General features: G+C 30.9%; 3 protein-coding genes across 3 annotated transcripts; 1 reads left to right on the plus strand and 2 right to left on the minus strand.

Moving 5' to 3' along the window:
- Positions 1-1950: 1950 nt before the first annotated feature.
- LOC148237654 (uncharacterized) lies at positions 1951-9188 on the plus strand. Its single transcript, XM_088181434.1, has 3 exons — positions 1951-2721; positions 2782-3508; positions 6297-9188. The coding sequence occupies exons 2-3, from the start codon at positions 2801-2803 to the stop codon at positions 6783-6785; spliced, it is 1197 nt and encodes a 398-aa protein (XP_088037560.1). The 5' UTR covers positions 1951-2721; positions 2782-2800; the 3' UTR covers positions 6786-9188.
- On the minus strand, positions 8209-10511 carry LOC148237655 (glucose dehydrogenase [FAD, quinone]-like). Its single transcript, XM_088181433.1, has 3 exons — positions 10235-10511; positions 9964-10163; positions 8209-9899 (listed from the first exon to the last, which is right to left on the minus strand). Exons 1-3 carry the CDS (start codon positions 10380-10382, stop codon positions 8496-8498), a joined length of 1752 nt encoding a protein of 583 aa, XP_088037559.1. The 5' UTR covers positions 10383-10511; the 3' UTR covers positions 8209-8495.
- A 2502-nt stretch (positions 10512-13013) lies between these two features.
- On the minus strand, positions 13014-14740 carry RabGGTb (geranylgeranyl transferase type-2 subunit beta). The gene is made up of 5 exons (XM_088206063.1): positions 14449-14740; positions 13821-14029; positions 13569-13739; positions 13357-13510; positions 13014-13282 (listed from the first exon to the last, which is right to left on the minus strand). Exons 1-5 carry the CDS (start codon positions 14658-14660, stop codon positions 13015-13017), a joined length of 1014 nt encoding a protein of 337 aa, XP_088062189.1. The 5' UTR covers positions 14661-14740; the 3' UTR covers position 13014.
- Positions 14741-15957: the final 1217 nt, after the last annotated feature.

A 15957-nucleotide genomic window follows, 5' to 3' on the forward strand; every position in this document is an offset into this window, starting at 1 on the left:
GCAATGATGCGTTAAATTTATGAAAGCTAACGTATTATTTAAAAAATGTTAACGCTTTTTTTTCAAAGATAATGATAGAACGTTATCGAAGTTCGTCGACCTATCTATATTAGGTTTACGCATATAGTATAACTTATATTTTTAAATTAGTGCTATTCAATTATGTATCTAAATTTAATGTGAATCAATAGGTAGCCATATTTAGATAGTATACATATTTTAAATTATTAAAACCACTTTTTAATTTTATTTTTAACTTACCGTTATATATGTACATGTGTACATTTTGGTTGTGAAAGAGTATATGTAGATTATGATTTATTTGTATTTATTTTCGAGTTTTAATGCAACACAAAAAATACATTTTTTGTCAATATTAGTAATAAATTAATGGACAAGCTTTCGACGAATTCACATATCAAAATATGATTTGGGATACAGAAATATATAATTAAAAGCTAGGACAATTATGGATTTTTGGATGTATGGTTCTGGTTTATATACAATTTATACTGAAATAAGCAGTCTTCTAAGAGCAAATCAACTGATTTTGTTGTATGTAAATTTATTTTGCCGAGGAAATGTGATAAATGTTTACATTAAAATTAGTTTCACATCCTTATTAGAATTATTTTTTATATGAATTATTATTTTTCGGTGACTAAATAATTATTTTAAAGGTTCAATTTTAGTGCTTTTAATAATGAATTTTACTATAAAAAATATTAAAAATAATAAATTGCAATGGAATGCTTGTTCAGTTTTTTATCATTTATTGCAGATAAGATAAGATAATTTTTTTTATATGTTAACACTTTGAATACTGCGACTTATTTGCGATAATTAGGAATAATAAAAAGATACATATATGCGGTTAAATGTGTTGTTTCTCAAGTCTCAGACTAAATATAATTTTGTTAGAATAGTGCTCAATAGATTCATTAATATTTATATATGAATATTATATAGTGCCGCAAGAATCAATTAGATATCCATGTGCAGGGCCGGCCCTAAGTTATTTGGCGCCCCAGGCAAAAACTAAATTTGCGCATTCCCCCCCCCCTTCCCTATTAATACTTCAATAACTTATTACATGAGCGCAAACATATCTTTCAAATTAAAGTAATTTAATATTATATTTGACACCCTACTCTTTTTTGCGATTGTGGATATTTAAGAATTTGTAGTTTATTTTTCGTCGCCTTTTCTTAAGCGTGAAATAATCTAAAGAGTACACAGTAGTGTATACAAAAAAAATTATCAGATTATATTCTTTAACAATATTGTTTGATAATTTTAAGTGAATATTGCGCCTTTTATTGGTATCACGGCGCCCCACAAGATCTAGCGCCCCAGGCGACCGCCTGTACTGCCTGCCCCTCGGGCCGGCCCTGTCCATGTGTAAAAATTGTTCAAATTTTTAAGATTAGTATTTTGTAGTGGTTGCATTTTTTTAATAGCCGCCATTTTAAAAGCTATAAGATGGCATATCAGATTGGCTAACGAATTGAGCCGAGATATTTACACATATATTTAAATTAAAACTAGAAAAGTTATTTTAATTATAATTATATAGATAAGAAAATCTATTTATAAAATTAAACTATTATTAGAAACGAATTAAAGCAAAAGATTCAAAATGTTGTGTATTGGTGGTGCTTGCTTAAATGGATCGAAAGCTTTATAAATAATAAAATATTGTACAATATTGTACATATAAATTAAGTTAAACCTAATTTTCTAGTTATTATATGAGTATCACAAAAGTCACATATCGGACCTTTATTCAAATTATTTATAAATTATCTTTCTAATATTTTCTTATAATTTTCAAGATGCAAAATTCTCCTACTATGCTTCTGTTTTTCAAAAACCATTAGAGATTAAGTGGATAATGAGAGTAGTGTATAGAAAATGAACAGGAAATCCATATTTAACAGCTCGAAAGTATTGTTTCACAATGTAAGTTTATTCGAAATAATAATATATTATATATAGTCAGAATGAAAGACAACGAATTTTTAACGAATGAAACTTTTATGATATTTTTTCGCAGACCCTTCATATTCTATCAACTCTAACTTTACTACATCTTATCGTCGTCCGATCAATTAACCCGAGTTTGAAAACTTTCGAATTCGAGTGCCCACCCAATCGCCCCTTTCTTAGGGAAAATATTGGAAAACTCCTACGCATTTTCCCGGAAAAAAAGTCACCCTTTTACAAAGTGCGCAAACAAAGTTTGGATCGTTCCACCACCTCCGTTTCCGTCTATCTTGAGCGATGACGAAAAAAGCCCTTCGTCATTCGCGGCGGAGCAGACAGTGCCGCGGTGGGTCCTGTCCCCCTTACTACCCTCCCCCTAGCGGCGGTTTCTTTATTTCAAATATAAAGCGGGAATATCGATCTGTGGGCAGCACCTGTGTAGCGAGCACCTGCCGCGTGCTTCCACAATCAACCGACCCCACGTTAGAAGCGGACCCCTTTCGGTTCACTCCACCGCCACTTTAGTTCCGTACACCAATCCAGAACAGTCCTATTCACCACCATCAACATTGTTTGTAAGAAAACCCGCTGAAATTGGCACAAAGACCGGCAAATCGCGTGGGCGGGTGGCAAGGGTGTGAGAAAAAGTGGTGGCGGTCAGTCGCGTCATACTGTCCAGTAACGATCGATCAGGTCCAGTCTTTTGCCCGCAAGCGCTCTAAACGCTACAATAAGGTATTGCCTTTATTTGTTCAATAATAAACCGAAATATATTAAACTTTCTTATTATTTCAGATGCTTAAAAGTTTTTAAAATGTTGATAACATCCAACTCGTCGCCCGCCTCGGGCGAGTTGCTCGAAGATGGAGCCTTGGACGCCGAAATGGAATTTTCCAATCATTTAGTGCCTGAGTCTTCGCACACGATCGAAATACAATATGTGACTCATGTGCCAGAACTCAACATATACGACTCCGACGCCACAATTATTGAAGAGACCATAATAGACGAAGGTTTCAGCTCGCATTGCGAATATTCCTCTGATAATCTAACACAAGGCTACGACTACACAAACGGCATACCCGCCGATGATATATCCGATCTGAACGAGAGCACTTTTAACGATGGAAACAATTATTCGTCCAACGATTGCAGCTTGGATTCGCACAGCTTGGACGGCAATTCCAGCGAAACCGATTTGACCAACCTCAACTGGCTGCAGAACATCACGAACATTATGCCAGTTCCGACGTTGTCAATCTCACCAAAACCACCACCGAAGCCACTGATCAAAAATATGCGACTGCATAAGTTCAAGAAAACGATTCTAAAGTGCCAGGAGGATTTTGTGCAAAATCATGAGGAGTACAAGAAGGACAGAGCCAAAAAGCCGCCGTATTCGTATTGCTCGCTGATCTGTTTGGCTATGAGACACAACGGAAACAAAATGACGCTCTCGGCGATATACAGCTGGATAAAGGAAAACTTTGAATATTACAAATACGCGGATCCTACTTGGCAGGTAAGACGCTTTGCAAAGTTTCAGCTTTTTGTTCATTTAAGTAGCACGCGAAGTCGAAATCCGTACTGGGGCTTAATTTCACGTGGCACGGAAAGGGTTATCTACGAAAAGTTAGCAAATAAAAATGTCAGTTTGATTTTGATAAATATTTAAATTTAGCACTATTATCATTAAATAATAACTTATGACTCTGAAATATTCGCGTAAATACAAACCATGCATTTTTTCCTAGAACATTGGTGAATTGATTTTTTTAATGAAAAAAAAATTATGTATAAATGTAGTATTAATCTAAATTTATAAATTGGGAAACAGAATAAAGTATGTAATTATTTTAGCTCTATTACCGCAAATATTAAATGTAAATATTTCATTATTTTAAATGAATGATATAAAGTATTTCTTATTAAATTTTAATTAATTGCACTGTACAACAAGATTTTGCCAGAAGAATGGAATAATTAAATTTGTACATAAACTTCCGTTTTTCAAAAAAAAAAAAAAAAAAATTCTGATCAAAACTAAACAATTCCTGATGATTTTAATAGCTACATTTTTATTTGCAAGGTTTATGAAATCAAAGTGAATTTTTTCAGATTAAAAATTATTAATACTGTAGTGATGCTGTAATTATAGATTATTTAATATTTGTGATAAAAACAGCTGCACGTCTCATGTGTCTATACATAATTTGACTAATTAAAATAGTCAACCTCACCAAACTATTTTTAAAGTATGCTTTTAAAGTAAAAACAATAAATTTAAAATAATCGATGACACCTAATAATATAAACTATTGTGAAAAACTACCAATTAAATTTACTACATCTAACTCAAATTTTATTTTATTTGTTGCAAAATTGCTTTATAATAATAGTTGAATTTTAAATACTGTTTTTTGAAGAATTTTTGTTTATCGTTTAATTGCCAGCACAATAGACCAGTGGTATAATTCGGTGAGAAATACCTGAATGACTTGGGTTTGAATCTCATATGGACTCAGTCAGTTTGAGAGCTATCCATTTCATCATTATTCATAATTGAGAAAGAGATAAAAATCGAACGTATATCCGTATCGTATACTTTAGAGCTAATAGTAGAGGCGTAAACGCAAACTTGCCATCTCTTTCTCAATTATGAATAATGATGAAATAGATAGTTCTTTAACATACTGTATTAACACAAATAGTTTAATTTCTATTGTGTCTGGAAAATCAAAATTATTTATAATTATATTTTTAATCGATTATTAGAAATTAGGTTTTCCTAGATTTTCCTAAAATAAAATAAAATAGTTCTTGCATAGATACAAATATTAATTTTAGCTGTAAAATTAGTATATATTTAATAAAATATATGTCACTGATTTTCAAAATTTAATTCCAATATATTGTCACACACATATAGTTTTTAATTGTGTAAAAATCCGTTGTAACGCATTGGGCCAACGCCTGTTATGTTACAATAAATAAATTACATATAAATGCGTTCATAACCAGGGGATTAATATTGTAAAATTCGCAAAAATATATATTTACTTTGTGATACTTAAAAATAGTTTCCAAATAAATTTCAATTAAAGTTACAAACGTAACTAAATATTACCTTATTCCTGACGGTAGTTAATACTTTATTTCTGAAGAAATATAAGCATATAGTATACTTCCTAAGATATAGCAATTAAATGAGTATAGTAAGCGACTTACTATTAACAGTGATAGTATACTTACCCTCGATTTACACGGTAAAGATTTTTTTAAACTGCAAATAAAACATATTTGCTTCTACTCATAAAGCGCAGCGATATACAAACGAATAGGCTAATTGCTAACTTCCACTTCTTCACTTGACTTATATCTTGAACCTCTTTCACTGTCCATGCAGTGTCCTGAGTTGCTTTTTGGATTGCACACGTGTCGCCAAAGATTTTTCTCGTTTACTTTAAGCATTAAGCAGTATACTATTCGATCGTTTTATTACAACGTTTGTTCGAGGGATGAGTGTATTAGAAATTTTACATGGAATCTGAATGTTATGGTAAACAAAAATTGTGAGAATATATTTCTCGATTATGTTTAAAACATCTTAATGATGATTTGTCAGAATATAATAGTGACATTAATTTCTCAGCTTTGACGATGAACACAATATTACAAAGCGAAAATAAACACAAAAACAATAGGTCATTTAGTAAATGAAAATGTTTAGTAGATGAAAAAAATATATTTTTTATTTGTTATTTTTTAAATAATAAATAAAAAAAATGTTGCGAACAACTGACTCTCCCCACGTAAATCAAGCATAGGGTTATGCGTTGTGTCGATAATGAGAACTTACCCTAAATAATTCTAGCCATTTCAATTTTTCCATTGCATCATTTAAATTGGATTTTTGGCTCTTGTATTATTGTATATAGATATTCTAAGCTGATTAACTGACTTAGAAATAGCAAAGTTTAATTAAAAATATAATTAAATATTAACATATAAAGAACATATCTGCGTAAATTGGCCAACTACACTTTTAGTTAAAAAAAACTTTCTAGCTCTATCCTAATGCATTTTGTTATGTAAATCCGTGATTCTGAAAAGCATACCAAAAAAGTTTAACACTAAAAAATACTGTATAACATTTTTTTATCAATGATATAGTATTAAAATAAAGAGAATTTACTTATTGTCTATTGGGAAAGCTCGACTTCGTCCATATCTTGATAGATTTTTGTACAAAATGATGAGAAAGTATTTAATTTTATTTTCGTTAATACATATATATTTATTTTTTTCAGAATTCGATAAGGCACAATCTTTCTCTGAATAAAGTCTTTGTGAAAATCGCAAGGCTGAAGCATGAACCAGGCAAGGGCGGTTTTTGGAAGCTCGACTTGGCGAGATTAGAAGAATCGAAAAAATGTAAAGGAGAAGTTTCGTCGCCGAAGCCTCCTAAGAAACAGAAGCAGCAAAATTTACAAAAGCAGCAGAAAGTCAAGAAAGGAGTGGAGCACAATTCCGATGGCAACAACTACGATGAAATGTTCGAAATCACAAAAAGGGCAACGGACTCCATAACTGACATTTCGAATCAGCTACCAGATTTTAGTCTAGATGGATTGGATTTCGTTCTATCTAACTCTATGGGAAATAATAATTTTGGTCCGAATGTGATAGTAGAATCTGTGCCAGCTGAAGAAGAATTGGGTGATCTTCTTTTAGCGGCGCCATGGGAGGATCTACAGCCAGATTTAACAGATTCTTTGTTTGATTCTTATCTAAAATGAGTCTATAAAATGGATGCAATGTATGAAAATTGTATAAAATAATGTGGAACTAGTTTCCATCTTTAAGTGAGCCTAATAACCTATATATATACATATACACATATATATGTTTCAGAAGTTTTCAGGTTTTTATTAATATTCATATAAAAAATAATCATATCAATACAAGTGTTTATCGGTACGATAAGTTGAAATTGAAGCTCAATATGAAATTAATATGTTAATCTATTGTGAACGCTTGTTGTGTGTATTTACACGAAAGCTCAATCTATATTTGATATATGTAATCGGTAAACTACTGGGTAATTCGCAGATAAGCTATTGGGTGAAATTAATGCGAAAAGTCGTAATTTTTTTTGATATATATAAAAATTATATTTATAAAAGAACACTATTTACAAAATCAGATGTTCCGTCCACGTTGAAAATTATTTATTGTTGATTGTGTGTGATAAAGTAATAATAACATAAGTAAAGCAATAATGAAACATGTGTTAAACATTTTGATTTGGGTAAAAATATATTGAAAAATGTTTTATAAAATTATTGCTCAAGTTCAGTATTAGGATTAATTTCAATATTCGTGCTCAATCGTTACATTTGTTTAAAACTAAAATATTTAAAGGATTTACTGCTCAATAGCTCATATTAAAACAATTTGTGAAATTACAACTGTAATGCAAAAAGTATATTATAGCAATAATAAAGGTACTAACGTATTAAACTTTTACAAGAAGTACAACTGAGTTGTGTATTAGGAAAAATAATATTGTCAGTGTGCCTTCTTACACTCGTGTTTGTTATTTGCATCATGTGTGTCTACATGTCTAAATATTTGCTGTGTTAAACATGAAATTATATCCGTCCATTTAACATGTATTATTCTATTAATAAATATAAAATCAAGATGTGTTGTGATGACGCTAGTCATATAGAATTTTTATGTTACATATTTTGTACTTATTTATGTATAAAAGAGCTATGAATATGTAACTGAAAATCATATTATTTAATTAGTGAATTAGCGACATTAGTGTTACAATTATTTGTCCCACGACATCAAATGATTCATACCAAAGATTGTGTTTTAGTAAATATACATTATTAGTTATTATTATATATAAATATTTATTTCCTTTTCCATTGTATATATTTAATTTGTTTTATTTTGATGTTTAAACGGTGCACAAGTGTAAAAATATTAAACAACTATTAAAGTCATTATGTATTGAGCACACGGTACTTTTGTAGCGCACATTTTATAAACTTATCAGTATTTAACTAGCGGTAAGTGTGAATAACAATTTTATTAGCATAAACTTTATAATTTGGAGCAAACGCGCTCGAAACGATTGTGTCAGTATTTATATTTAGAAGTGATTTTATTTATAATAAAAAATAAATATAAATAAAAAACATTTTTTTTTCAATATTTTTTTTACATATAATATATTAAAATAAACATTTATAATAAATATATTGACTAGTGATAATGAGGTAAAAAAGTATAATCACAATAAACTAAATACACAGACTAAGTACAAAAGTAGGATTAAACTATTAACGATTAGTTTGAGAGATCAAGTTTTTGCATCTAATCTGTATATTTAAAAACAACATAAACCTAAAAACACACATATAACAGAAGTCATGTATATATAAACAACATTTAAGACAATTGACAAGATTCATGTATCATGATATTATGAATTATTCATTATATTTATTAATAAGCTCTTCAGAAAACATTTTTGCCAATAAAGCAACTGCCGTGTTAATATTTCCACTAGGCAACGTCGGAAACACCGATGCATCTACAACGAAAAGATTTTCGATGCCTACCACGTTAAAGTTATAATCGACGACTGTCGTATCCTTCAGAGGATCTCCCATCTGACACGTTCCTGCAGGATGAAAAGTGGTCAAAGTCAAATGTCTTATGTAACATTCCCAATACTCGTACGTATCAAATATATAATATTCGCATCCGGGAAACTTGTTAGAATTTAACTTTGCGCCTAATGCTTGCATTGGTTTTGTTTCAATCAATTCCTTTATGATTTTAATGCCTTTCATTATAACGTCAACATCTCGTTCATCAGATAAATAATTAGGATTTATCAGTGGCGGATCTTGGGGATTATCACTATTGAGTTTTATATCTCCGGTGCTTTTCGGATGTAGAACTATAGGTAAAATACTAATTGGATTCATATTTGAAACCTTACTAAAATAATCGTCCCAAATTTCGTCGGTAATGCCTATGGCTTTATATAAATGACCTCCGAAGTCAGTAGCGAGACCTAAAGGTAAAACCATGAATTGTAAATCTGGAAGTTCAGATTCTATATTATTAGTATTAAAAAACGCAATGACTTCACATCCAGTTGTAGTCCAAGGTCCGTTTCCATTGATATAATAATTCCATATGTTAATAGGATTGAAAAGATTTTGGACGTCCAAGCCTAGTGATTTTTCTAAAAGTACCATATCAAGTCCTGTAGATACATGATCAATTAAATTCAACCCAACAGGTAAATTGTTAATGACGGGTATATTCAAGTCTGAAAGATGTTCTTCGGGACCAATGCCCGACAACAACAACAACTTTGAAGTTCCTACAGTTCCTGCACTCAATATCACACCGTTGTTAACTTTGACTTCAAATCTCTTACCAAACTTGTCGAATACAACGCCATTTGCAACTTTTTTAACTTCATCAAACAATATTTTTTCAACGAATGCATTAGTAACTAATTCACCATTATTGAGATGAAACAATGACATAGTATGTGCAGTAGACCATCTAGCTCCGTTGTATTGATTGACTTCAGCTTCCATAAACCCAAATTTAGTTTTATATGTTTGATTGACAGTTTTATATCCCAAGTCGGATGCTGCTTTCAAAATGGCAGGAGATAGCTCCGTTTTATATTTCAATTTATCAACTGGCAAGTCGACGTTTTCCAATTGTATAAGATGAGTTAAGATCTGTTCATAAGAATATTTTCCATCGAACCACGGAACAATTTCATCGACGAAACTTTTTATATGGACCATATTGTTAATTTTAGCTGAGCCACCGACAATTTTACCAGAAGGCCAAACGCATCTCTAAAATAAAATATTATTGTATGTTTAATGCGAATAAATAATAAAAAAAATGAGATTTTATTACATCGTCGTCCATAGCAAGGCAAGCTTTGTATTGTTTAATTGTTTTGTGTTTCCAGTCATGATTTGTGCCATGTAAAATTGGCCCCAAAGCTGGAGCGTTTAATAAAGGTCCTCCAGAACCACCAGCTTCTAAAACTAAGAACTTCGCATTGGTCTGTGATAGATAATGGGCAATCAATGATCCTGCTGTTCCAGAGCCGACTGAAATTTTAATATAAAATGACGCAATATTTTACAACTATACATAATTCATCAATAAAGCACATTTTCACCTATAATAAAGTCATATTCCTCACTGTAAGTGTTTGTATCAAATACAAATACAGTATATTCATATACAAAATATATTGCAAGATAAACATTTATCATATAAATCGATAATGATAGCAATAGCATAAAAAATATGTTTTTTAATAACATTTTTCAAGAATGAATATAAACGTATTATCTATATTTAAATATTTATAAAAAATCTAATTTTTATATTTATAATTGTACGATGTTCAATACATAAAATATGAGCAGAAACTGTCCCGTATGACAGCTAGATATAATGTCAAATGTCATGTATAAGTCATAACAACTAAAAAATCGACCATATTTTTTTCATCTCGTCTGATTTTTAATGAGGACGTTTAAAATTTACTTTCACGCACCTATGCTATACCGCTTTGTCAGAGAATTTAGCAAGAGAGAGATGGGTGAGTATATCCCCTTTTTTCTCGCACGGACTCGCTTGTACGCGTGCGAGCGAGATGCACAAGTGCATGTGACAGAGCGTGAGAGCTAGGGCAAGGTGCCTCACGCTCTGATGCACGCATCAGACGGCGTTTCAAACGTGTGTCAATATTTGTTTGTCCGTCGCCAGGAGAGCTACGCCGAAGCGCAAAATATTCCTGCGCTTCTCAATTATTTTTTTACTTACCAAGTATTATATAATTCAAATATAAACTAACTAAAGTTTAAATAATATTATAGCGATAGTAAAAAAATATGATGATTCTGATGATTCGGATCTTGAATTTTAAGGTGTAGAATTTCTCTCGAATAGCGAAGACGTGATTAAAATGTTCGAATCAGAATCAGACGAAGATTATTGCAATTACAATGTTAATTATTTTCACATTTACATTTTAAATTATTATTTATTATAAAATAACAACAATTTTTCATTATTTATAGTTCATATCAAATATGTTAGATTCATCGGAGTATAATGAAAACACAGTTTTACATCGGAGTATAATGGTACAAAAGTTTTTAACACAGATAGTGAAGGTAGCAAAAACAAACGACCACTGGTGATTATTTTTTATAACAGAACATAAGGCGGAGTTGATATAGGAGGTAAAATGACTCGTGAATACTTATGGAACTCATTGATATTATGGCTTTCAATGCTTATAAGATAAGGATCCATCAATATTCTGAGTGGCAACTCAACGATCGATGCCGTCGAAAGTATTTCATACGCTTCCTATCGGTAGATTTAGTAAAAAAAACTGTAATTAAGCGACAGGAGAACATTTATTTGTATAAACCGCAAAAGTCAGCGATAGAATTATTCGTGAAGACTTTTTCCGTCGAAGATCTTTCTACATCATTTTTTCCCAATAGTACTAGTAATATTGGATGAATACGTACGTGTCCCTTTTGTTCTGGTAGTAAAATTACGCGTGTATTGTGTATTGTTTGTCACAGAGCTGTGTGTCAAATACATAAAGTAATACAATGTCCGGATTGTTAGGCATTTAATTTTTTTTAAATTAATTATTTTTGGATGTTATAAGTTATATTATAAGTAGTTTAAGTTTAATTTTTATAGATATGTTTCTTGTCATTTATTTTTTAATATTATTATTTGTAAAGACAAAATGTAAAAAATATATTGTTTTATTGCGAATGTTTGAGAAGCCGTGCGTGCTTGACGTAGTTAAGTCTGAGTGCGTGCATAAAGAATGACAAAAAGGCAAAGCGTGGTCTTATTCTACGCTCGATTAAAAATATTTCGGTCTAGAGAATAGGAATGGCTACTTGTATAAACCAGCATGTATTTAATATTTTTCTAAACGTTTGCATGTGTGCTCTTATCTCTTAGTACTACACTAAAATGTTTTTCGTAACCAGATAAAACCCGCTTACAGGAAAAAAAGGCTACTTGTCGATGGAAATATTCGTCATCCAAATCCAGCAAGTTTTGGTTCTGAGAACATAAGATACAAAGACATAAATTATTATATTAATTTTAAATGTATTTAAAATAAAATGAAGATCTTTAAACGTCCTTTAGGTCGCTTTCCTTTTACACGTATTGTACAATATATAGTTAAATAATTGTTGAACTTATTTCAATGATATCTATGGGTAAAAATTTCTATCAGTAATGAAAAAAACATTAATAAATCAGCATTAGGTAATCCAATCTCGGGATCCCAGACGATAACTAGGAATCCTATGGTTTGTAAACATAACCCTGAATATTTCGGAATTGTTGATCTCTGAACAAATAATATTATTCGATACACCTGAACTTGTCATGTATACATATAAATAACATTTTAATTTAATTTGGGCATATTATTCAAGATACCTCTTCATAAGTTTGAGTTTGAAAAACTTCGTTCGCATGAAGCACCTGTTATTGGAATAGTTAATAAAATTCTCAATGCTATCCACAGATTAGACAAAACGCTTTTTAATTCGTTCATATTAAAAAAATTAAGATCCCTATTGGAGTGCTTTTATCTTCAGAAATCAACGAACTTGACATTTTAATTTCATCATATAAATCATTGCCGTTTATATCAGTATTATATTTAACTATACAATATCGATTTTTTTAAACTATTTAATTAATATGATATTAGTAGCATCTCTGACTAAAGCGCTAAATAAATACAGTTTGACGTGTGTTTTTGTTATATGAAGTCAAAATGACGAAACGCACAAATTTGTGCACACTGTATTCAATGTGTTAAATAAAAATCGATTTTTTAATTATGTGTATATTTTCAAATATATTATTCAAGCATATAAACATACAAAATTATATTTATTCTAGTACTTGTGGTTTAAGCTTTAAGCGATCCATAATTTCTTGAGGCATGCAGTATGTAGCGTTGACTGGTTTCAGAGATGGTTCGCCTAAAAGTGATAATGCGGCTACTCCGAATAATGTATGAAAAGGATCTGTCATATCCCCAGGTCTATCGCTAAAACCTCCACCTTCCGGATCTTGACATGATAAAATAAAATTCTTGAGACTCGGCTTGTTGATCCAATGGAGTCGATTTAACATGGAAAGGGAAGAAAGTACCCACCTAAAATAATAAAAAAAATATATAACAACAATAAAATGTATACTATGAATTATATGTATATGTATTTAAAATACCAAGAGTAACAAAGATCTGGTAATTTTTCAGGTCGTCCATTTAGTCCGCCCATGGGCAATTGTCTTTCACACAACCACCATCCCAATTCATCGGCTTTTAAAACATCTAAACGATTGATTACAGAAAGAAAGCCGACGCAGCAATAAATAAGACCTGGAATTGGATTAAAATAGAGGTTTGAGTATTACGGTGTTTATTTAAAATGACATACCTGCGTGACTTTCAGTGCCAGGTCTTGAACCGAAACCACCGTCAAAATTCATACACTTCATTACATATTTAACGGCTTTGTCAATATTGATTACGTCTAATCTCTGGAGTAACGATAAACAAAGAACAGCACAGAACGAGAATCGTGTATCGACTTCTCCCCATTTATCACCTGAAACAGTTCATTAAAACGTTGTTTTAAGCGTATTTAAGTATATATTTATAATATGTAAAAATATTGATTGTTTTGTACCCATGAAGCTTCCGTCTTCTAATTGTAGTGATGCAATATAGCTGACTACTCCGTTGACGTCTATAGTGTTTAACTTGTCATACATGGCAAGTATTTGCACTGCACTTAAAGTGTATAATATATGTGGATCGTGAACGACACTGGCCGATATTCCTCCACCACTTTGTTGACAATCCTTGATGAATGTTAGTATTTCTTCTTTGGATACACTGTGAAGATATATTGTTGGATTAAATTAAGGTGATAAAATTTTGAAAATATCAAGAGGACACTAAAAATAAGAATCCCATAATGGAGTTTTTGTTCAAGGAGGATAAATTGCTGCAAGGGCTAAAAACTGTCATCTCGATAATTTTTCTTCAAAGGCCATCTCCAAAATTTTTTTGAGGACAGAAGAGAAAATGCTATATAATTAAAAAAAATGTTATTTCAGAATTTATTGTTAGAAGAGGACAAAGAATGACAAAAAGAGGTAAGAAGGGAGGCAAAATGTTTGAGGACAATGCATAACTGACGACGCCTGGTCTCCTCAATTAAATATATTAAAATATATAGTATACATATATGTATGGCCGGTTTTTGATAACTACAAAATATTTCAATACATAAGTTGTTGAAAAATACTCACGTTGGAGTTTTGCCCATTATCTCGAGAGCTGTTAGGCCCCAATACATTCCGGACATACGTAGAAATTCCGTTTTACAAAATTCATAGTCATCCCTGTCAGTACCGTAGGCGGATAGATATGTAGTATGTTTTTCTATTAGCAGCGGTGGAATTATGACTTCTTCCTCATTTTCTGGTTTAAATGGGTTAGTTTCGTCGTTATTGGGAGACATTTCCGAGATAATACTATGACAGCCGCATACAGTGTTGCTATTGTCGCACTGCGCTTATCAATATTTGGCCATAGCACTATAATATTCAAGTAAATAAAATTATAAATATATTTATAAAAATGTATTATTAGGTTATTATATATTTTAAATATTCTAAAATTATTATCATTTGAAAAAATAGAAAAAAAATTATGCACTTATTAGGAATTATTTATTATTATTTATTGAATTAATTATTATTTTTCCTACATAAATACGTTTTAAAATTGTAATTGGTTAGGTGCTAGCGAGCGGCAGCGCATGAGCGTTGTCTACAACATTTAAGCCATTTATTAATTTTAATAGATTCGTTGCAGAAAGTTATTCGTGTGGATTTCACTTACCAACGCTCGCTCGCACCTAATCTGTTTAACGTATTTATGTAGCAAAACGTAGTTGACCGCATTCGTAATCGTTAGGGCCAAACGCAGCGGAGAGTTCATAAACATTGGTTTCTGAGCGTGGCGCCGACATTCTTAACAAGTACCAAAAATAATACAACAATGGTTATACTGTATTTCTAATAATAAAAACAAAAAACAAAATCTTTATATTTTTTTATTAACACAAAACACCGGACCAGTCAAAATAACTGGTTTTACTTTTTATCTTTAAAATGATTACTAATTTTTTCCATCTCAATTTTGGTATGACTTTTGTTATGATATATAAATGATTATTATTATTATTATGAATTTTATTTTGTATCTGTTTTATTACAAATGAAAATATTTTTTTATGGCTACTTATCGACCATCCCCAGTCAAAGTGGCTGGTACGGGGTGTCAATAAAAAATATGTTTGATGCTAATTGTCAGTGTATATACATATATATATACACAAATGCTTGCCATTTGATTGATGTGATTCAGTTTTCATTGTAAATACTTTTGATATTTTTTAAACTAATTCTAAGCAAAAAAATAAATTAAAATTTTTAAATTGTTCATTTTTAGATTTATAAATGAGGGAAGTAAACACTTACAAACAGATAAATTAGCCTAGATATCAACGCTGTGGAATTGATTTATTGATCATAGTCAAAATAACTATTAAAGCCAGTAATTTTACAAGTGATTGCCGTTTGTCATGTGCTTAGCGTCGACTTCTTTCAAGTAATTGGTGGAGTGACTGAGTATCATATATTTTATACTGTACCCTAAGGACAGGGACATCGTTTCAGCTTTTTTCAGGGGGGGGGGGGCAAAAGTTGCTTAGTCAGTGATAGTTTTTTTAATATTAATATTTCATTAAAATT

This window comes from Plectrocnemia conspersa, unplaced genomic scaffold, assembly GCF_051122295.1.
Source record: "Plectrocnemia conspersa isolate PC_06_02 unplaced genomic scaffold, ASM5112229v1 ptg000002l, whole genome shotgun sequence".
NCBI classification, from domain to species: domain Eukaryota; kingdom Metazoa; phylum Arthropoda; class Insecta; order Trichoptera; family Polycentropodidae; genus Plectrocnemia; species Plectrocnemia conspersa.